Source organism: Sceloporus occidentalis, unplaced genomic scaffold (genome assembly GCF_023333645.1).
Source record: "Sceloporus occidentalis isolate IW3139 unplaced genomic scaffold, rSceOcc1.0.p SCAF_53, whole genome shotgun sequence".
NCBI classification, from domain to species: Eukaryota; Metazoa; Chordata; class Lepidosauria; order Squamata; family Phrynosomatidae; genus Sceloporus; species Sceloporus occidentalis.
Genome location: NW_028317033.1, coordinates 2,467,568 through 2,490,511, shown reverse-complemented (window position 1 = coordinate 2,490,511; position 22,944 = coordinate 2,467,568). Strand labels below are relative to the sequence as shown.

The 22,944-nt window shown below is 40.1% G+C and overlaps 1 protein-coding gene across 1 annotated transcript in view; it reads right to left on the bottom strand.

Moving 5' to 3' along the window:
* LOC149288199 (delta and Notch-like epidermal growth factor-related receptor) overlaps positions 1-22,944 on the bottom strand; it is a 61,794-nt gene that overhangs the window by 2,761 nt on the left and 36,089 nt on the right. Inside the window, exons 4-10 of the mRNA XM_089492081.1 lie at positions 22,386-22,552; positions 21,837-21,982; positions 19,837-19,990; positions 19,417-19,530; positions 15,722-15,946; positions 4,419-4,541; positions 67-180 (exon numbers count right to left, since the gene is read on the bottom strand). Of these exons, the coding sequence (XP_089348207.1) occupies positions 67-180; positions 4,419-4,541; positions 15,722-15,946; positions 19,417-19,530; positions 19,837-19,990; positions 21,837-21,982; positions 22,386-22,552 (1,043 nt within the window). The remainder of the gene's footprint in view (positions 1-66; positions 181-4,418; positions 4,542-15,721; positions 15,947-19,416; positions 19,531-19,836; positions 19,991-21,836; positions 21,983-22,385; positions 22,553-22,944) is intronic.

Here is a 22,944-nt window from a genome sequence, read left to right as displayed (position 1 = left end):
ATATGTGTATTCAAACCTTTCACAAATGAGAAAGACTGGAAACCATTTGTTTCCATACAGACTCACCCATGAACCCTGAAGTGCAAATACAAGTGGCATTCATTCCTTCGCTGTCACATGTCCCACCGTTTTGACAGGTTACATTCACACATGGGTCCTTGTACAGCTCACAGTGCCTTCCTGTAAAAGGCAAAAGGATTCAGTGTCTTAATTCAATCTTAGTGGAACAGCTTCCCAGAGGAAGTGGTAGAAGTTAATACATTAAGAAGTTTGAAACATGCATGGGATAGGCATATGGCTATCCAGAATTTGAGGTGAGACCAAGGACTGATTAAGGTCTGAGTCTTTACATCAGGGGGCCAAACCGTTCTTATCTGCTGTCAAATTATATGTTTCTATGTTATGACGGATGAATTAGGACAGCTGGCAGGCATATGAAATGGTTCATTGTATACTATGTTCCGGAAGTTTAGATTCAAATTAATGGGAACGGTCATCTTCCTAGCTTTTCGCATAACTATATTCATTTAGTAACACTACCAATAATTTGTGCTTTTTTCGTTTTACGGTATTACTGTTTTGGAGGTATTTATATGAAGTCAGGGACTATTTACCCTCGGAGGAGAGGAGGTAAGATGTGGCAAAATGTGTTAATGCTAGAAAGTTGTGTTCTGTTACAATGTCCTCTCCCCAGCTCTACTAAGGCTGCCAGAGCTAATCATTTTAGACCAAAGCGCTATAATAACCTAAAAAAGGGGAAGAAATGATCTTCCAAACTCCTGGGAACAGAAGTTAAGACAGCTGCTCCCTCCCATGCCGTTGGTTCCTAATACACATTTAAAACAAACAGATATGGCGTCACAGATATGGCGTCAAAGATATGGCGTCACAGATATGGCGTCACAGATATGGCGTCACAGATATGGCGTCACAGATATGGCGTCACAGCGGCAAAGACTGCAGAGAAGTAGAAGAGGTCGGGTAAGTTCATTATATTTATGGTGCACAAAATATAGTGCTTCCGATGAAGATGCGAGGGTCGGGTCTGGTGCTAAACTCTTTGGGAAGGACCATAGAGTTCCTAGGTTTTCTTTTTCCGTGAGGTACAACCTCTTTCCTCCCTTCTCCAGCCAAAAGGCCAGGAAGCAGACCCAATGGCGCACACATTAGTTTGGAAAATATTTATTGTTACACACAAAATGCCAAAATATTAAATTACATTTCCAATATAAATATTTTCCTAATGGCTGATAAAAGGGATCGAAGCACACTCTGTTTGTAGACAACATTAACATTAAAGGTAAAATGTTATGAAATCTGACATCCTTATTAATGTAAAACGTTTTAATACAATTTAAATAGGATTATTCACTGTTGCCAAGATAGTATTCTTTTTAAAGTCCTACTTAGTAGCTTTTTATTGCCAATACACGCTCAGTCTTAACACTTAATCAATAAAAATAAAATAAGCTGTAAAAACCTCTGACTGTATTATCACCTCCTCTTGTTACAAAATGTTGGGTGAGATGTCAGAGATAACAATGAAAGAAGAATGTTATAGGAGCCATGACTGGTAAGGTCTATAGCATCCGTACAAACACCATTAGCATATAATTAGAATAACTTTACCCTTCCCCAATTACACACCATACGCGGGGAAGGCTTAGCCACAGCTTTATTGAACAAATATTCACCGCCAGGCCAACTAGAGGACATTAACCACCTTCCAGCTGATGGCTGATTTAGTACATCAGGCCGTTCATCCAACGAACACAGCAAGAGCTTCAAACCAGTATGGCTCCTCAGCTCACACAGGCTTGGTCTCTCTCAACTTCAGCAGCTGCGGATCCCAATATGAGTCTTAGGCGCTGACAAGGTGACCACAAACCTCAGCCGTGACTACACAGAATAATAATCTTTATTAATCTCCAGAGAAATTGAGGAATAAACCATCTGATGACTAAATTAGCACGTCAGCCAGGTAACACTCATAATATTCACCAAGAGCTTCAAACCAGATGTATTGGCCACCAATGGCTTGGTCTCTCCCATTTTCTGCTGTTGCGGATACCAATATGAATCTTCTTAGCAATCCGTTCCAGGCAGGAGGGTGTAAAATTTATAGATCTTCTCCCTGCCTGATCCTGGTTAAAAAGGAAGTAAGAAAGTGCCGCCTTTGCTTATATACCTGCTTGATATAAAGTTATAAACATGACCAATGGAAAAGAGGGACATAAAGCATTCCTGCATAGGCCAGCAGTCATATCCCCCTTCCCCAATGCTCCAGGGGGCCCATTTCTCTGTGTGCGTGACTACAGAAGACACACACATACACACGAATATATTTTGCAAAACCTCTGCTTCTCCTTTACTGTAGTTATGTGGCACCTGAATATAAGTTTAATCATTTGAATGCGCATGTTAGCTCTGTAACATTGTATCTCACCTATTATTGCACCTAAATCGGCACCCTCTCTGAATTTGATGGTTTTTCCTATCCCCAGCTCCTTGCCTTGCAGGAGTTACACTCAAACCCCTATCCTGCTCATCAATTCGCGCATGCAGATACTTCCAGTATTGGCTTGTGCAAGATTTCTGAGGCTCTAATGAGACCCCTCTGCACAGATATTTGGAGATCCACTGATTCAAATAGGACCTCCTCTCTGCCTGTGGTTGGCTGAGGGGGCATTACACTGCAGCTCTGAAGCTGCAGCATCTTCAGAAGGTAAGATTTTAAAAAAGGACAAAAAATGCATATTAAAGTACTTACCAAGACCAAGCAAAGCCACAACATAAATTAATCAACTGCTGGAGCCCCCATAAAGCTGAAGAAGACCGCTCAAACTGGTATTGGACTACCACTGATGGCTACTCTCCTTTGGCCGGCATAAGCATGCAAAGCGAAAAGCGAGCCGTTCCTAAACAGCCTTATTTTATTTTCTGGTTAACATATGCAACCAGCAAAATAAGCACATACACACAGTTGTTATATCTGGTGTGGAGTTATGGGAGAACCTCTTCATCCTCGTCGTGCATGAATACGTTTGCAATAATGTACTTTTACTTGAAGAAGAAAATATTAATCTTGCCCCATTGCGGCATTTTATTTTTTTTACATTTTTCTTGTCATTCAAAAACATTTGCCCTGATTTAATTTGAAGCTGAATTCTGTCCGAAACATCAGGTTCCACGGTCACTAGTTTAAACGTTTAAACTACTTTTTAGTATGGTTTTGAGACATACTGAAGTATGTTCAGTCTATGCTGTCCTGCTTTATAACCCAAATAAATCATATGATTCCCAGTTGGTTTCTTTGTGTTCTTCTAAAATTTGCATTCATCTGCATAAGGAAGCAGCTACAAATAAACATCAAACAGATATATGGCAGCAGCCGCCTCCTTCATCTGGCTGTTTGTCACCCGCACAAAGAAAGCAGACCCTCTCATCCTACCCATTTAAAAAGCACAACGCCTCCCCAGGAGGGGGGCTACTCATATAACCACAATAATGTTCTGCTAATGGAAGACGTGTCCATCATCATGTAACATTCTTATCATATTGTATGGTGTATGAAAACAAAAATATGTACTCTCTATGAATATAAAACTAAGTGTGATAAAAATATTTCACATAATCCTTCAAGAGGATGAGAATGTCAGAACATGTATCCACAGATCCATCAATCCAATACTGGAACCATAAGAACTCATAATTAATTAAACACCTTACTGGAGAGGAAGCTATGTCATTAAACGTAATGTGTTGGCAATCAGTGTAGGTTTGCATGTGTCACACATGCATGTTGTCATATGATGATTAGAGCAATTAAGAATATGTCTGCGGAGATTTTTAGCCTCCTCAGATTCAACAAATATATTTTTTTAAGAAGACTGTTTGCCCTGCATAGTGTAGGACTGTGTCAATGACGCAGGTTAGTTCCAGTTAACTAGATAACTGATTTCTAATAGGAGACTGCTCTTTAATCTAGTACCGGAGAGTAAAAACAGGCTCTGTACATAACAAATAACAGCACAGCCAGTAATCTTCTTATTTACCCCAAAATCCTACGTTCACAAATATACGCAGTTTTTAAAAGTGTATATGTTCTCTGAATTTGCGTTGAATGCTGTTGCTTGGTATGTAAGTGTAGTTAAGCTTTGTATATTGGTTGCTTAGTTTGATGATGTAATAACTTTATTGATATTTCATGACAAAAACATATCTCAGCCCTGGTTTAGGGAACAGAGAACAAAAATACTTAAGGGCACATGTGTATAGCATGAAAACACCGAACTCCAACTTTGTGTATAACCATCATCTTATCTCTAAATCTACGTTAAGCTAGACTCAGTGTATGTATAGCTTGAAAAAAAATCATAATCACCGCCTAAGAGTATGACTGAATAGATCCTGCTTACCTTCATATTCTGGTGGGCACATGCACCGGTACCCATTCACCAGATCCGTACAGGAAGCCCCGTTCTGACAGGGAGCCGACATGCACTCATTGTATTCCTCCTCACAGTACAGCCCATGGTAACCTGTAAGATAAAAGTTGCATTCACCATTAGGGTCTACACAACAGACCACCAAAGCCACAAAAAGCCTTAACAAATATAATGGTCTCAGGTATACCCTTTCAACCCTTGATAAAGAGAAAGCTTAAACACACTGTTATTTTGGGCATGATAAGCTGGTTGGTGGCAAAGACATAGGCATACAAAGTGCCACAGACAGGCTGTCTAGGGGCACCGATAAGATGTTTGGTGGCAAAGGAGGCACAGACAGGTTGTTTGGGGGCAAAGATGGCAGAGACAGTTTGGTAGCACTGACAAGCAGTTTGGGGTCAAAGATGACACAAGCAGACTGTTTGGGGGCTAAGATGACACTGGTTTGGAGGCAAAAGGGGGCACTGCGTAGAATTAGAAGCTCCTGGAACATTAGATTTCTACCATCTCATAGTAAACCATTGTGATAAGCTAATAACATTTATGTTTTAATTGCTACTGATCCTTTCAGGGTTTGACTGCATTTATTTAGGAGTTAAATCATGTAGTAACACTGAATTAGGACAGTTTTTCACAATTATTGAGGTAAGCCCCTTTCCAACACATACATGAAATAGCCCAGTGTTCTGGTACTTTCATTATAAACAGCTTGAGTACAAAGATATATAATGACATACCCATTAAATTATTTTACATTCTAATTAGAATCAAAAGACTCATTTAGAGATTTACTATAAAAGTATTATATCAACCACAGTTAACAATCAATTTTCATGTCATCTTGATTTATGTTGTTTCTATCTCCTAGAGTTCAAGGAGCAATCAGTCATTTTATTTTGGAATATATATATTCACTCTACTGAAACAGCTCTAACAAAAGTCTCCAATGACTTGTTCTCTGCCAAAGCAAAAGGTCACTACTCTATTCTAATTCTACTGGGTCTCTCTGCTGCTTGTGATACTGTTGATCACCACCTTCTTCTAGACTCACTTGCTTCTATAGGCATTCGAGATACAGCTCTCTCCTGGATCTCCTCATATCTGTCTAACCGTTCCTTCTCTGTCAACTTCTCTGGCAAGACATCATCGCCCCTTCCACTTTCGGTTGGTGTCCCCCAAGGTTCAGTCCTTGGCCCTCTGCTGTTCTCTCTTTATACTTCATCTCTTGGCAAACTAATCAACTCATTTGGCCTCCAGTATCACCTATATGCAGATGATACCCAAATCTACCTGTCTTCTCCTGATCTCTCTCCATCTCTCCTGTCCCGTATTACCAATTGCTTGTCTGTTATTTCTTCATGGATGTCACAACACTACCTGAAACTTAATCTTTCTAAAACTGAACTCATTATCTTCCCTCCCTCCATCTCCACTCCACTACCTGAATTCTCTATCACCATTAACAACACGACTATCTCTCCTACTAACCAGGCCCGATGCCTTGGGGTCATCCTTGACTCAAACCTCTCCTTCATCCCTCACATTCAGTCCCTCGCCAGATCCTGCCGCTTGCACCTAAAAAACATCTCTCGTATCCGCCCATTCCTCACCCAAGAATCCACAAAAACCCTGGTTCATTCCCTTATCATTTCCCGTCTTGACTACTGCAACACTCTTCTGGTTGGCACTCCACTGTCTCGACTCTCTCCTCTACAGTCTATCCTTAATGCGGCTGCTAGGCTCATCTTCCTTGCACGTCGCTCCTCTTCTGCTTCCCCCCTCTGTGAAACCCTCCACTGGCTCCCAATTACCTTTAGAATTAAATTTAAGATCCTGGTACTGACATATAAGGCCATCCATAATACTGCTCCTCCGTACATTTCTGACCTCATTAGCAAATACTCTCCTACTCGATCCCTACGTTCCTCCCATGGGCTAAGGCTCTCCTCCTCACTCATCACCTCTTCCTTTTCCCGTCTACAAGATTTCACTCGAGCTGCCCCATATCTCTGGAATCTTCTCCCAAGGAACCTTCAGCATTCTCCCTCCCTCCCAACATTCAAGAAACATCTAAAAACCCACTTCTTCAGAGAAGCATACCATCTTAGCTGCTAGAACTTCCTTGTCATCGATACAACCCCCACAATACCTCTCACCCTTTCTCTATGCCTTATGTTTGTCACCCCATTTCCCTCTAGATTGTAAGCTTGCGAGCAGGGCTCTCTCCACCAAATGTATCGGTTTGTCTTAGTCTGTCAATTCTTGTCTTGTCATATCCCTTGAATTTATGTATTGTATTAAGCGCTGCGTAAACTGTTGGCGCTATATAAATAAAGGATAATAATAATAAATAATAATAATATATTTCCATAACAAAAATGCCAAGAATACAAAGATACAGCATATCGCAAGCAACAGGAAAGATGTGTCATAATATCATATGTCCACTAGGTGGCGTGAGGTCTGTTCCTTTTTTATGAGCCTTGAATACATTAAATGCCAGAGTCATGAGCCTTTGTGATCACAAAGCACAGAGCTGCGATTATATTCACTGCTCCAATTATTATTAGAATTTGCATTAGCCGCCTAATTAAACCATTAACTCTTTTCTACCACAGTTACCAGCAGATCAGCAAGTGGCTTACTCCAGTTCAGCAATGGATTACCCTAAATGTCAGGATTCCCCTGGAAGTGCATGGAAGCTGCAATAATAATCCTGCCCTGCTTAACATTCCTCTCATGAGCCACTTCTGAAACAAACACAAAACCCCTGGCCCAGCATGAGCGCAATAAAGAGTCCATCATGAAAACAACTCTTGAGAAAAACAAGGGTTAAAAATAGCGGAACAAGAAAATCTCATAGTGACCCCCTATTCATTCATTCCAACCGATAAACCCAGGCTTTGGACTGTGGAACAAGGCTTAGCACCACTAATCGATTAATGAATTAAAAAAAAAAGACAATCAGATACAATTATGGTCATTTATTCGCGGTCAACCAACCGCCTCCTCCATCTGCATCTATAATTATTACATATAACGCCTCTGCTGACTGATTATATTATTACGCCCTGTAACCGCAGCTTCAGATTCTGCATAGCTTCAGCTTCAATGATAATTTTCAATAAAAATGCATTGGTCCTTAAAGCTACAGTAAAGAAGCTAGGGTGGTGATTTGCTTTGGTCTAATAAATACAGAATATCATTTAACAGCTCTTCTTAAAACTACATCCAGCTAGGATTAAGAAGGGGCCACTGATGTCCCAACAGCTTATGTGACTCTTTTTCAGTATCAGGTATGACTATGACTTTCAACTGAGGACACCATAATCAGAGTCAGAAAAAAGTTTTCCTTTGTTGCACCTTCTACACTAGTGGATCAACATCTTGCTCTCTTAGACCACTGCCATAATTAGTGTCTATTCTGCAAACTTTTTAACTTAAGCATTTCCTCCTTCCCCGTAAAAGATTATTCTCTTGGGAATAATAATAAAAAGTTCTAGTCACTTTCCTGAATATCAGCAGAGGGAGAACAAAAGGTCAGTGAAGTCAGATCTCATGCAGAGGAGACCAAAAGAGTATGGGCTGATTTTGTTTGAAGAAAATATCAGACAGAAATCTTAATGCTCCCGACTCCTGCTGTTCGGATCAAAACCAAGAACCGGGGTTTAAGATCTTTCAGAATTCATGCTGTTCAATTACAAACCCAACAGAGGGGAAAATATCACCATAGAAGGTTTATTACAATTATCCAAAATGTGATGATGGGCATGATGTTCTTGGTTCACAGCACCTATTCATAAGTCTATCTGTTGCACTATTTTATTTATTTTTCTTAAACCCAAGAAGAATTAGTGTAGCCTACAAACAATGCTTGGGTATACAACGTCTTCTGGACGGTGATGTGATGGAGTGGGCCCCAACGCTCACAGTCAGACTTTAGCTTCTCTTGGGATAGATACCGTCAATGTAAATATAGATAGAATGATAGATCTTCTATATTTTCAAAGCTTTTGTGACTAAAACCCTCACCAGGTATACTGGTGATACCCTGATGGAAAGTTGCATTGAGCCATAGCTGGATACACTGGTGCAGTAAATAAAAGCGCAGACACTTAATGTGAAGGATAGATGGCCGGGGTGTTGCTAGGATAATCACAATGTAAAATACTGTCTTTAACAGCAATTACCAAAAACTCAGCAGACCATAGATAACCCCTAGATACAGCATTCACAAACATTATGCACCCCATAGATACATTGTACGCTTTCCTCCCTACTTGTGTTGTCCCATATTCCTGATCTCATAGACTCAAGACCTTAACCGTTCTTAGCCACCCACTAATGATTCCAATCCTGCTGGCTCCATACATGTACTTTTTTTAAATGTATAAAATATATTAATTCTGGGGAAAAATTATACATTTTGTAAAGAGTAGAACAAACACCCTCTTGGTTGCACAGTCAATGTTTTCTTTCAAAGCCCCAGACATGCCCTGAGTAGCAATACTATGTTACAAGCAGAATATTAAGAGAACGTGGTTACATTGTAGATTGAAGTATGGTTCATAGACTAAATGTTTACAATTTAAACTATATATATGTATTAAAACCCCATAAGATGAGAAAGTAGTGAAGTGGGGAGTGTCCAAATGCGCATGAGGACAAGCCAGAGTGGAAACCAGACCCCAATGTCCTGAAGCAACATGCCGCCCTTTCTTTCTCTTCAAGTTCTACATTGGAAAAAATTTTATTGAACTGGAACGCCCTACGGAGGAGACCACTGGACATCTGTTCACCAAACTTCTCATCTAGCTGTGTGGTGTGATTCTCAGACATGGACATAGCTGGCCAGAGAGGGACACTGTGTCTAGGAGGGGATGGTGCACATTGACCAAAGTCACATGTGTGGGGTGGTGGTGCTCTTACTGTAAAATGCAGTGCCGCATATATTTTTCCCCATAAAAAGTAGCCAGTACAGTGCTTGTGTACTCATCTAGAGTATTCCACCATTAAGTCAACCCAAATTGTAGTAAAAAAAACCATGCAGTACTAAAAGCAGTAGCGTACCTAGCGGGGGGGGGGTCCGCCCCGGGTGCCGCTCGTCAGGGGGGTGCCACGGGCTAGGGTGACCACATGTCACAGATCCCCGGCAGCCTCGTCACTTTTTTTTATTTACACGGAGGAGAGGGGCGCCTAGCAACCGTCGCGGTGCCGGCATGTCATGCTGAGCGCCGAAATATGACGTCATATTTCGGCGCTCAGCAGTGAAGCAGCAGCAGAGCAGGAAGCAGCGGCAGAGCAGGAAGATGGAGGCGTCGTGCTCCCACCGCAGGACTTTTGGATGGTAAGTCCAAAACCTTTAATTACAAAGGGGGAGAGGGGAGATAGTGAGGGGGGTAGATAGTGAGGAGTGAGGGGGGCAGATAGTGAGGAGGGAGGGGGGATAGATAGTGAGAAGGGGGTAGATAGTGAGAAGGGGTAGAAAAGGGGGAAAGGTAGATAGTGAGAATGAGTGAGAGAATGCATGAATGTGTGGATGAATTGTCTGAGGGAGATAATTCATGAGTTTGTGAGAATGCATTAATGAATGTGTAAATTTGTGTGAATGAGAGAATAAATGATTGTGTAAATTAATTATGTGAATGAAAGTGTGAATTAGTGAGTAACTGTTAAAGTGTTTGTGTGTATGATAGATGTATAATTGATTTGTTTGAGCCTTGGGGACCAAGATGACACAGGCCGGGCTGTTTTGGGACAAAGTTGACTCATGCTGGGCTGTTTGGGGACAAAGATGGTAAATCCTTGTGTGTAATCTGGGTGTTGGTCAGGTTCTATGTGGGAGGTGTGGACGCCAGAGCTGACTTTGGGTTGTGCAATTTATCATCTATACCTGTAGTTTTATCTCTTACTATGTTTCCATACATTATTATTGTATACCTGCAAATACGGGATTTGTATGTCTGATTCTATGCCTCCAGTGCTGAGTTCACATGTGAACAATAATAATAACAATATATATATATTATTGCTAACAGCAATCACACTCCTATCATGCCAAGTCAGCTAGTACATGCTGGAATCTGGGTATGCCTGGCCATGATAGGAGTGTGATTACTGTTAACAATCATATATATATATATATATATATATAATATATTAATATTGTTATTGAATTTTTTTTGTCCTATTTTGCTGTGTTACTTTAAATAAAAGTGTTAGATTTTTTTTATGGTGGGGGGTCATATTTGGTTTCGGACAGGTAAATGTTGGATTTTCGGTTGCAGTCCCGAATTTTCGTTTCGGTGGATCCTTAAGCCAGACAATGAAGTGGTAGGCCTACACCACATCAATGTTTGGGTTAGTATATAGTGATAGGAGTTATGCTGTACTATTATCAGTGTCTGGCTCAATGTATAGGGATTACGCTGTACCACCGTCAATGTCTGCCTCAGTATATAGTGTTAGGTGTTATGCTGTACCCCCGTCAATGTCGGCCTCAGTATATAGTGATAGGTGTTATGCTGTACCCCCATCAATGTCCGCCTCAGTATATAGTGATAGGTGTAATGCTGTACCACCGTCAATGTCTGCCTCAGTATATAGTGGTAGGTGTTATGCTGTACCACCGTCAATGTCTGCCTCACAGAAGCTATGCAGTTTTAAAGTGTTTGTGGGGGGGGGCCACATACAGGATCCGCCCCAGGTGCCAAATTCTCTAGGTACGCCCCTGACTAAAAGTAATTCACACTTGGCTCGATTAATAATTCTTTCTCCTCCTAAAACATAGAGCTCTATGCACATGCTAAATGCGTCTAATGGGAGATTCATTGTGGCTGTGTTATCTACAGGTTTTAGAACGTAGGTATCTTTAGCGTACGTTCTTTTTTTTTTTTTTTATCAATTTCTGGTTATGAATCCAGGACAAAGAAAAATGTTGTTGTTACAATCATTTTCTTGTTTGAGTAGACATGTGGATAGCTGTTGGTTATTTATTTCTTGCTCCCTTTTGGTGTCTCTGGTTTCCAATGGTTCTTCCTCTTTCTTGCCCTGGCTTTGTGTCTCCTCATAGCAATGCATGTTCACTTTTATAAGACTACACGATTGAAAGTGGGCTGTTTATATTAAAAAGGATGTCAATCATCATATAAGTAATATATATATAAATAATTGGCTACAGGATGGACTGCATCAATAAGCATTTGCTAATGCATGCATAGGCAATGCAGGCACTAAAAGTCAGGTATAATGGTGCAGAGAAACCACCCTGGTAAAATGTAATCCTACATTGGCACAGCCAACATGCATCATTTCGCAATTAGTTAAAATGGCAGTTTTTGGTCTCTGGGAGGGTTATTCAGGGAATACTGAGTTCCCAAAGGCTAATATTAAGTTCAACAAAGAGAGATTAATTCTCTGCTGAATGCAATGTGAACAGGCAGATGCAAAGTAAACATTCAACCGTGTTTAATCATCCATTCCGAGCAAGAGAATGAAAAACGCGCTCAGTACCAAACCCACAACTGGATTAAGTAAACAAAAGGCTATCAACAAATCTACCCAAACAAGACTTAGGCCAAAGCATTTTAGCTCAACCTTCACACATCAAAGCACCTCATATGAGGAAAGAACAGAAACCATAACTGAGCACATAAACCAGTGCTGAATATCCAGCCCAAGCCAAATCTGAAATAAGAAGGGACGAGTTTTATATCCCCCAGTTAACCATTTCCAAAGTATCTACAACAAGGTAGCCATGCCCCTTGTTATCACATAGCCCTTTGAAACGCATAAAGAAATCAACACAGACATGCAGGCCTATGAGGAATAAACCAGCAAGCAACATTAACTTTGGAACAACACATAAAAAAAGTGTAGAAAAAAGATTCCTTTGGTACAGTTCACAATGCCCATCGGCCTCCATCACCAACGTGTTTGGTACCCAATGCACCGTTCAGTTTCTCATACAACCTCATGACTTACTAGCTACTTACATATTTCCATCTATATTTTTTTCTGAACAATCCTAAAATGTAAACAATACGGTTTACAGTTCCAGACACGTTGTCATTCTCTCCATAGACATTTGTAGGTAAAATATTTTCCTTCCAAAATGTACTGTAATACAGCACTTCATGGCTTTAATCAAACATACCAGCCAAATGATATCACCTTGGGAAACCTTTTCAACTCTTCTACTCCAAGGAACACAATGTTTGGGATGTGTTCCATTCCCTAACATGCTGTTATCTGTCATGCATTACATGGTCCTTTGGCAAGCGGGACGACAACATTCCTCTTGTTCTAATTCTCAGAGGTAAAAAAATAATTTGGAGTTCTTTTTTCTTTAATTATCAGTTTGGGCAGAATACAGAAATCCTTGTCTCTTTCATAAATCACAAGCCATGCGAAGAATAAATATAGGCATGTGATTCAGGTTAAGGAAACACAAGACAGGATATTATTACTTTAATAACAAGAACCACCCATCCAAAGAGCAAAGATAATTCATTATCATGGAGAAATGATCAACCACTATTAAATAGTTAAAAATGTGGTGTTAATTATGGCCCTATAATAATAGGCACTACATATATTCATTTATAAATAACAATTACAAGAAGAACAATTAAGAATGATCAACAAAAAAGTAACACAGAAGACAATCAAATACATTTTTGTGGGTACTACATGCAGTGTACAAAAACAGAGAATACTGAGTTTAGTAGCAATTAAAGGGGAAGCCTAAGGTCCCATGTAGCCCCACCAACAAAGAATGTATATTAAAATACTTTAATCTGCATTATTTCCCTGCCGCCCCGTAAGCCATCAATGTTTGGCACCAATCTTTGGCAGGAAAGCCCCCCATTGAAATCCATGCACTATGGACTTATAGACCCCCTGGGACACATCAACTTGCAATGTAATTATCTGTGGGGTGGGGAAACAGAAAATTCATAGAGGGGATTCTCGTGAGTTCCTATATGTATCTGCATGCATTCAGCTATCACATAAATTAAAATGTGTATGATGGTTGGAGGGTGTTTTGTTTTCTGCACATCAGCCGCTGATCACAAATCGTGCCACGCTGAAAGATTTATAGTGCTGGTGGTATGAGAATTCCCCCCACAGAAATTAATTCACCACAAGCAAAGAAAGGTTTAAGTATTATGCTTGATCAGTCTCTGTATGTCATTTCGAGTTTGTCATACACCATACTGTGTAAACTGCTGAGCCATATACAATTATTTTTGCTATATAAATAAATGATGATGGTAATAAAAATGGCAAAGCATTGAGATAAAGGATACAGAAGTCACCAGTTTTTAATGAAAGCTGTTGTAGTTGAAGCAGAAAGATGTATAGTATTATTTATTGTATTTTTGACGAACACAATCTTGTGGATATACAGCACGTCATATCAGTCCCAGAAAAGTCTTTAAATGTTTGTGTCATACCCTTTAATTGTACAGAGAGAGAATTCGGAGTCACAAACTCCTTAAGATAGGATAAAAATAAAGTTATTGAGAAAACATAATAATGCTTCATTATACTGATGTTCCAAAGACTCCATGATTAATATATTTAAAAAAAAACATTTTTCAATGTTTAATAATGCAACATCAATGTGTTTAAAACAAGCAGAGAAACAATTTTATGCATGGGGGAATTCAGACTTTTGCCATTTAGCTTTATCTTATAGTCTCTACTCTGGAACCGAGGAATCATATTATTATGTGAAATGTAATGTTATTCCAACATTATAATGCTAAATGTTCCTTTCCTTCAACTCACGTTCAACTCCCTCAACTCTTTTTAAGCCGTTGGGTAACTCTATGAACTGGACCATGTGGCTTGAAACTCTGGCACTGAAATGATTAAAAAAAGACAAGAAGCAGAATAATTTGGAGCAACACCTATACTCGTTCCCAATCATTACCTGAGCTCACCCTCAGTCTAATGCCCCTCACCCCATGCACAATGTAAGCCAGCCTAAGCACAGAGCCCCCTTTCATTTCGTATTATTCTGAGTAAAACAAAAGACATTAGGAATGGCTGAATACATTTATTTCCACTCAGATTGCCACTCTCTCTGTATTTAGGTCACTTATTTCTCTCCCCGGAAATGTTTAGTATTTCTGTCAGGATCCTGCCCTTAAGGGATAACGTGGCGTGTCTGCAGCCACCAGAACTCTACTAAAGGGAAACTCAGAGACACATTATAAACCCTGTCTATCTTTTCAGATCCTTTGGCATCAAAAGGTCGGATCAGAGCATTTCTGTTGGCATAGTCTGGCTAACATATGTTAACACGCCAAACCCGCAGCTCACAAAGTAAAATCTCACAGAGACTGAATGTTAAGCCTTAAAACCCAACGAGACACAATACTGGCAGGGGTGTACCTAGAGTATTTGGCACAGGGGGCAGATGCCCATCACAATAACATGTAAAATTACCCACACTCTCACTCATGCTCTTGAACGCTCTCAACTCATGCTTACACATGCTCTCCCTTACTCACAAGGTCTCTTATTTCTCATTATTCCTTCCCTTTCTCATTATCTCTGCTGTTTCCTCCATTTCTCTTATTTGTCATTATCTTTTCTCTGTCTCATTGTCTATCACCTTTTTGTTTATCTATTCTCCTCTTTTTCTCTAATTTCTCTTTATCACTCCCTTTTCTCTCTCACTATCACCTACCCATTTCCTTTCCATCTCCTACCCCTCCTCCGTCTGCTTTTTTCTTCTTTAAGTCCTGTGGTGGGAGCACTAGGTCTGTTTCTTCAAACCTCTCCTCAGTGCATGCGGGTTCAGTGCTGAGTGTGGGGATATGACATCATATCCTGTCGCTCATCATAAATTTCTGGCACACAGTGTTATGGAGCACTGAAGCAGAGGTCTGGAGGGACAGGCTTTGCACTCCCATAATTTTGGGATCTCCCCAACAGGCCCTGCATCCGACACCTGGACCGCTGATTTCCCAGGATACTGAAAGTATCAGGACAAGCTCCCAAATCCCATGACAGTCTTGGACAAATGGGACAGTTTGCAACTATGAAACAATGTTGTTCCCTTACCTGTGCTAAGGTAACTTCTATCATGCTGTGCACAGCATCTTAAAATAACAAAAGGTGCAGAAGTGTTGAATGCACCTTACCCTAGTGCATTTGGTGAAGAACCACTTGAGAGAAAGCATGTAGCAGGTATGTAATCTATGATACCATTCTGTCAGGTGGGACGAAGAACAGAAGCCAATATCTACAGTGTTTACCTGGGGTGCACAGACACTTATAGCTGGTTCCAACACTTCTGCAGATCCCATGTGCACAGGGGCTAAGAGCACAAAAGTCCACCAGCTGAGCGCAGGTTGGTCCTGTATAACCTGGACTACATCGGCAGGAGTATGAGAGTCCGTTGGAGGTGCAGCTTCCATTATTCAGGCAAGGAGATGTAGAGCAGGGATCTATCTTCTCTTCGCAGAAGGAACCCAGGAATCCTGTCAACAAGATGGGAGTTACAGGCAAAAGTAACCTCCTTACAAACATTGAAAGGATTGCAAGATAACGAATAACAAAATAAAACAGATGTTTTGACTACAACTGTGGAGTGCTGGAGTATAATGCATTTTGAAAGCATGAGTTACTACTTTTGGGTAGTTCTGGGAAGTGCCCAGGTTTGCTCATCTGGTTTCTTTAGGTTTATTCAATAAAGCTGGAGTCGGATGGTGAGTTTGTTGGAGAAACTTGGTTCCAACTCACTTACTTCATTGTGCATTACATAGGGTCCTGATGCAGACATTTCTCTTGCAAGAGGAGCTGAGCTGGTGCCGTATAGTAGTTCAATGACAGCAGTGAACTTTCAAGAGATCCCATGGATATATCTGCACATTATAGTGGGCTAGCACAGGGCTTCTCATAGAAGAAGCTCACTGGGGCCCTTCATAATGCATAATGACATTGATGACTTGAAACGGAAGCTCTCTTCTAAACTTGCAAACTTATGGGATAGTGAAAAACACAAACAAACATTTGATTGAAAGAACAGTACATTTGTTTCTAGAACACTAGATTTTCTTAATGTTACACAAAGAACACATTTAGCATAATATATAATACATATCACGCTGAGCTGTACATCAGACATTTTCAAGTAACCCATTAGTTACAGTGCTTTCTTGGTTTATGACTGCAGTTCTATGACCTCATGTGGTTATCCTAGTCCAACGCTGCTAACTGGCCAGCTACTAGACCTATGGCTAATAACCAGTCACTGAATTATATTGACTCCTTCCCTCACAGTAGCCATAAGTAAATGACCGTTCACTGCTAGTGCCAATGAAGCAAAACTCAGAATCAGGGTTATTGTACATATCAGATAAATAACTACAACACACAGCTAGAGAGTTATGTATAAAGTGTGCCAAATTGGAAAAATTGTGCAATTTGCACTGAACCAAATTTTAAGATTTAGCACCCGTTTTATGCATGAACCCCTGTGTTTTTTATAGCGGGCCACATTCCTTATCACTCATGTAGGCAAAAAAATGTAAAAATTATTTTATTGGATTTTGAAACTGTTTTTTTAAAAGAGCCATGATAGGCAAACGTCAATATAATCCTGGAGATATTTAACAGTGTTCCAGAAATAAAGGTGCTTATCAAAGGCAACAGTGTTGTGATTCTGTTTTGTTATTAAACAATATGGAATAAAATATAAGACGAGGCGAAATGGGTGATAGAAGGAATAGCGACAGGAATACACCATTAGGGCACACACTGGGAGGAGGCGTTAGCCCAGATGGAACAATCCTGCCTTTTCAGGTATGGAAATATTTTACATTTACATGTTAACTTAATGAGCCATTGTGGGAATCTCACCAAGTCAGCTATCTCTACCTTCTGGGTCCTTCATCAAGTGCCACCACCATCGTTAACCCTTAATTTTAGGGTAAAGCCGTAGAAGCTTATTTTGGTTCATACATACAGTAAATGCAGTTGTCAGTGTTCGTATACACTGAAATCATGAGATATGTCTATACATGTGCTTGCGTCTATGTCCTAACTAGACTCATTATTTATCAGGAGGCTTTGAAGCATAGGTGATTGAGAGCTTATGCATACAGCAGTAACCGAGTACAATAGACTGGCCAGCTACATGTTATCATCAACACAGTTACACGTCAAGCAATATGGAACGTAGGGGAGTTCACGATTAGTCATCCTCAACAGCTATCATGGAGCACATTGTGCCGCATTTTGTCTTCATATACTGTATATTAAATGGATTAAAGAAACATTCTGTTCACAAATTCCCAACAGCGATCCTGGAACTGTATGATTAGTGCCACTTAAAATTATAGGCTTCTGGTAGTATATGGCCGTATAAAAATGGAGTCACACCATATATGCATGAACCTGACATGAATTATGGTGCTAAATCATGCAGCATGAAGAAGCTGTACATCCCACACACTGTGATGGCACATATTTCTGATCACTACCTTCTAACATTCAACCTCCTCCACAAACCTATAGACACATGTAACATCTAACACAATTCTACCTCTCCTCCTAACAGCACAGTACAACCTTACGTTAGACGCCGTCTTAGATGAGGTTGCACCTGCTTGCAACCTCTCCACTCTCTCCTTCACCCTTCCATCTAAACAAATCCTGCTGCCTCGCTCCTTTCCTTACACTAAAATAATGATGTATCCTCCCTTATTAACTAAACCCCCTAACTGTCCATCTCCTCTTCTACCTTTCGCTGCTTCAATCCATTTTGAACGCCTTTGCCAGACTCATTTTCTTATTATATTGCCCTTCATTTGCTGTCCCACTGGGCCAGTTCCTTTAAACTAAATTAAAATTCTTTAGCTACAAACCTTTTACAACATTGTGTTACCCTTATCTCAGCTCTTAAATACTCACCTAACTGTCCTCTGTGCCCTGTTCACGACTTGCCTCTTTGACTATTATCACTTCTTCCCACTGGTGCCTCCAGCATTCTACCTGCACTATATCTATCTATTCTCTGGAATGCCCTATATCGTTCTGTAAAATTCTATTCTACCATTTCTACCTTTAAAATGTCACTAAAAACCTACCTATTCAATGAAGGATTAACTCATCCTAATCCCCACAACCTGAACTCTGAAAGAAAACGTCTGTTCAACAAACCTTTAGGACCTCCACATCACTGACCCTCCACATGGCCTCCACTACAACCAAATAACCCTCACCCAAGCAGTCCCTCTACTTCTCATCATCCCTCAACCTCCTAATAGATTGTAAGCATTCAAACGAAGGTCATTTTCTCTGTCTTCACCAGTATGTCTTAAAATATGTTAATGCTATTGTCCATTTTGTATATTGTGAACTTTAACTATATGTTTAGTTTTTACTTCTCTTTTGTATGCTCTATAAACATATCATAACTATAATGATTCCATAGGCTCACCATGATCAGCACAGAATGCATGATCAGCAGACATGTCCCTGAGCAGGCTGACCTCTAAATACATCCTTTGGATAAAAACTTTTGAATCTTGCTTACCCCTTTTATTACGGAAATCATTAATTCCTGCCCACTATGGCCAAAAATGGACAGAGTAAAAGAGTATTTAACCTCACATATCCTAATAGTGGCTAAAATTTCTATAGACAGTGGAAAAGCCAAGATATTCCTTCTTGGTAACTCTAAAAAAAACAAATAGAATACCAGCTACAGATGGAAAGAGGCTTGATAATGGGGAAGTTTAATGACACAGCACATAAATATTTGACCTCACATTGCCTCTGAAAGGGACGTGTTCTCCCCCAAACTAAATAAATTCAGCGATAAAAGGTCATAGGGTGGCGATACCCAGTCGTGTGTTGTGTGTTATATATTGTTTATGTTTATCCACAGAAAAAAGTACTCTCAGCATTTTGAGCCATAAAGCTTATGGGTCTGTGACAGGCCTACCTTCTGGACACTGGCAGCTGAATCCACTGAGACTGGTCACACAGGTAGCTCCATTCCTGCATGGTTGTGGGGAGCAGTGATCCACAAGAGAGTCGCACAGGTCCCCGGTATATCCTAAACAAAAAAAAACAAAACCATGATCTGCTTGCAAGCCCCCATACTCTTTCCTAGTTTTTCTTTTATTAAAACATTCTGAGCATCTATAAACCTTAGGGGAGGAAGAGGGATGGGAGAGATCTGGGTTCAAAAGACAGAGTGCCTCCAAAATAGGGGTACTTGGGAGGTATGCAGGTAGCAGCAAGATGGCGGCTCTCACATACAGCACAACATACATTCTTGTGAAGCCTCTGCTCTTATTTCTTGCTGATATATCTGTCGGTTGTCTTCTTGCTCATAAGGTTTGCTTTTTTAGGCACATACCCGGCAGACAGGTACAGGTTGCATTATTCCCATTGTGCTTTTGTAAGACATCAGTGCAAGTGGCATTATTGTGGCAGGGATGATCATGGCATGCATCGTACTCCTCACAATATGTGCCTGTGTAACCAGCTTCACACTGGCAAGAATATGTATCCTGGAAGGAAAAAAGAAAATGAAAATGAGATATTATGTAAAATGAATAAGAAAGACATAATCATCTTCAAAATGGTCAGAATTTCATAAGTCTACTGAGCATAGTAAGAAAATGTTTTAGATGCCAGGGAAAAAGTACTTCACTCTTCATAGGATAATCCAATATTATTTATCTGTATGCATTTCTGTTTATTAACCCCTTAAGGACAATGGCCGGTCCCTAAACCCATTGAAAACAATGCATTTTGAGCCCGTACATGTACGGGCTTTGTCATTAAGGGGTTAATACTTAAGTACACAAACACTACAAAAATCAAAAACAGAAACTGTGTTTTTATTAAATCCATAATTTTTGCTTCTGAATAATGAAGATGAAGCTGATGGGAGGTCTGGCTGTCTCGAAGCACTTTGGGCCGATTTCTGTTGTAAACCCTTGGAGTTCAGATCTGGGCTCCATTCACTATCAATCATTCACACGCAGTCATATGAAAGGCTATACGATGAGCCTTTACAAATCCAAATACTAAAAATAAGATTTAACAATGGACATGAATTAGAATTTCAAGCAAGCTGTTATGGATCCACGATGTAATGTATAGTGTGTTACTCGCTTGGTTTCCATAGGGTTTCTCCAGGCAGCGCATTGGAACAGCCACTTGTGCCAACACAATACAATGTGGTGATGTTATATGCACACATTGGTGTTTGTATCGCCGTTATTATTATGTTTTATTAATATAGTACTGAGTGATTCCAGAGAACTGCTCAATGTGGTTATATATACTCGTAACCTAATATAACGCAGACAGGAATGTCCTGCCTGCAATGAATGGCCAATTATAGTCTATACATTTGGGAGAGGCTGAATTTCTGCATTATTTTTGGAAATGTTTATTACTGAGCACACGGAATACAAATAACTGATGATAAGGCGCAGCGATACACAGCCAGCAGACACTGGTATCACCTCGCCAGGATTAATCCCCTACTAGTGCTATCATGTTAAATCTGTGTCATTTATAAACAGCTTTGGGGATTAAACTACAGTCGCTTCTTTATGGCGGCACATGAACGAGGAGCTTTAACTCCGTGTGCTCACCGCTGCCCGAACGTTTCTGCAAACGAAAGGGATTTTGGAGCAGATGACTCAGGAACGGACAAAAATGTTAACTGCTTACAGCATACATGGAATACATGTTCATATGTACATGTGTTGGTGTGCAACAAAACACGGGCAGTGCCAGGGAGGAAGCCATGGGCTGAGAAGCTCTAGCCAATCCTTTGGAATTTGGGGTTTTTTGGTTGGGGCCTCCGTCAGCATCTGGAATTTATTCAATAAATGTTTGTTTTTTTCTCCTTTTATCCCACACATTCACATCCCCTCCTCTCTGCTCTCTTTCCTCTCTTCTGTTTTTTTATTCTAAATTCTTATTGCTTTTAATTAGCAAACGTGGTCTCTCAGGGTATTGAAATCACCTTTCCAACAAAAAAATGTAAAAAAGAATGGTTTGTGCTGCAGCAGAACACAAGAAAGAGGGATATTAATTAGATTAACAATGCAAATCACAGACGAAGAGCACATTTTACACACATTTCACTGTGCTAAAAATCGCAAGATTGTTAATTCTACTGTTTGAGGAAAGAAAAACACGGAGGGTATTAATAAAGCTTCAAAAGTGGTCTTATCACCAGGGCAACAAATGGAATTGTGCTGGAACATTTGACTAGTTATTATGGAGACCAATCCAATAATTTGCACCAAAACTGCTATTTACAAAAAACAAATAGCATTTGTAGACACACATTATACACATTATACAGCACAATAAAGAGGGTACGGCCCTTACCTCTGTCTTTTTGGTAACACAAGCTCCTTTTCCAGAACACTCTGGAGCGTCAATCCCATTGTCTTTGGGTGCACAGTGAGATAGCTTTACCACCACGACAAGACGTAATGCCACGATGCATTTACTCACAGAATCATTCACAAAGCCTGAGACAAGAGCAGGACGTTTAGAATCCAGAATTCACTAACATCCAGATTTTTTCCTAGCTAAAAAATGAAGTTATATACACTTTTTCTAGATTGTTACACTTGCTTGGCTTACCCTTCTGATCCCTTTACAACAGCTAAAGAAAAACTCAATGAATAATTGCTTTTTATTTTTAATAACCTTGGGTTTGTTATTTTGCCCAGGCTTTTCCGCAAAATGTAGGCACCTCAAGGGCTATAATGGGATAATGCAGCGAAGCAGACAATATTCATAAAGAAGAGATCTTAGCCAAGATGTGTAACACAGTTTAGAAACAGAAAACAGATTTTTTTTGTATTTTTTTTTTTTTCATAATTTGTTTTATATTTTCTTTCTCTATATGGATTTAATGTTTTCACTGACCAATGAAGTAGTTGTTCCCAAGAGCCAACATTTCCTCTGGGAGCACAAGACCTTCTGGAGCTTGGAGCAGGGTAACACTTCTGCCATCTATAAGGGAGCACTGGTTGAAACTGCCAGATGTTACATTCCAGAGCAATATGAGAGAAGCGGTGACATCCTGAGAAATCCTAAGGATCCAAGAACATGCAACAAAAATCACCAAATGTACTTAGACGGTTGGAGTCCCTCTATGGGAGATAAAGAGTTTGAATAGGCGAATGAACATGACTTTAGGATGAGATGACTCTCTTCAACATAACCATAAAGTAAGATGTAGAGTGGCAAAACATTTGAAGACTTATTTGGGGAGATCCAAAAGTTGGTGGGGCAGGCTTCTTGGCCAAGTGAGGGATATTGCAAATAGTCACAATTAGAATTACAGTTTAGGCATAAATACGTAGGTACTGTGCCTTGGGCCAAGTGTTGCCCAAACCCTGAAAGGGAATAGTCTTAATACCTCCTGTATAAGGATACCTTGTTTTATATGTACTTCTGGCAGATAAGAAAGATGATAGCTTTA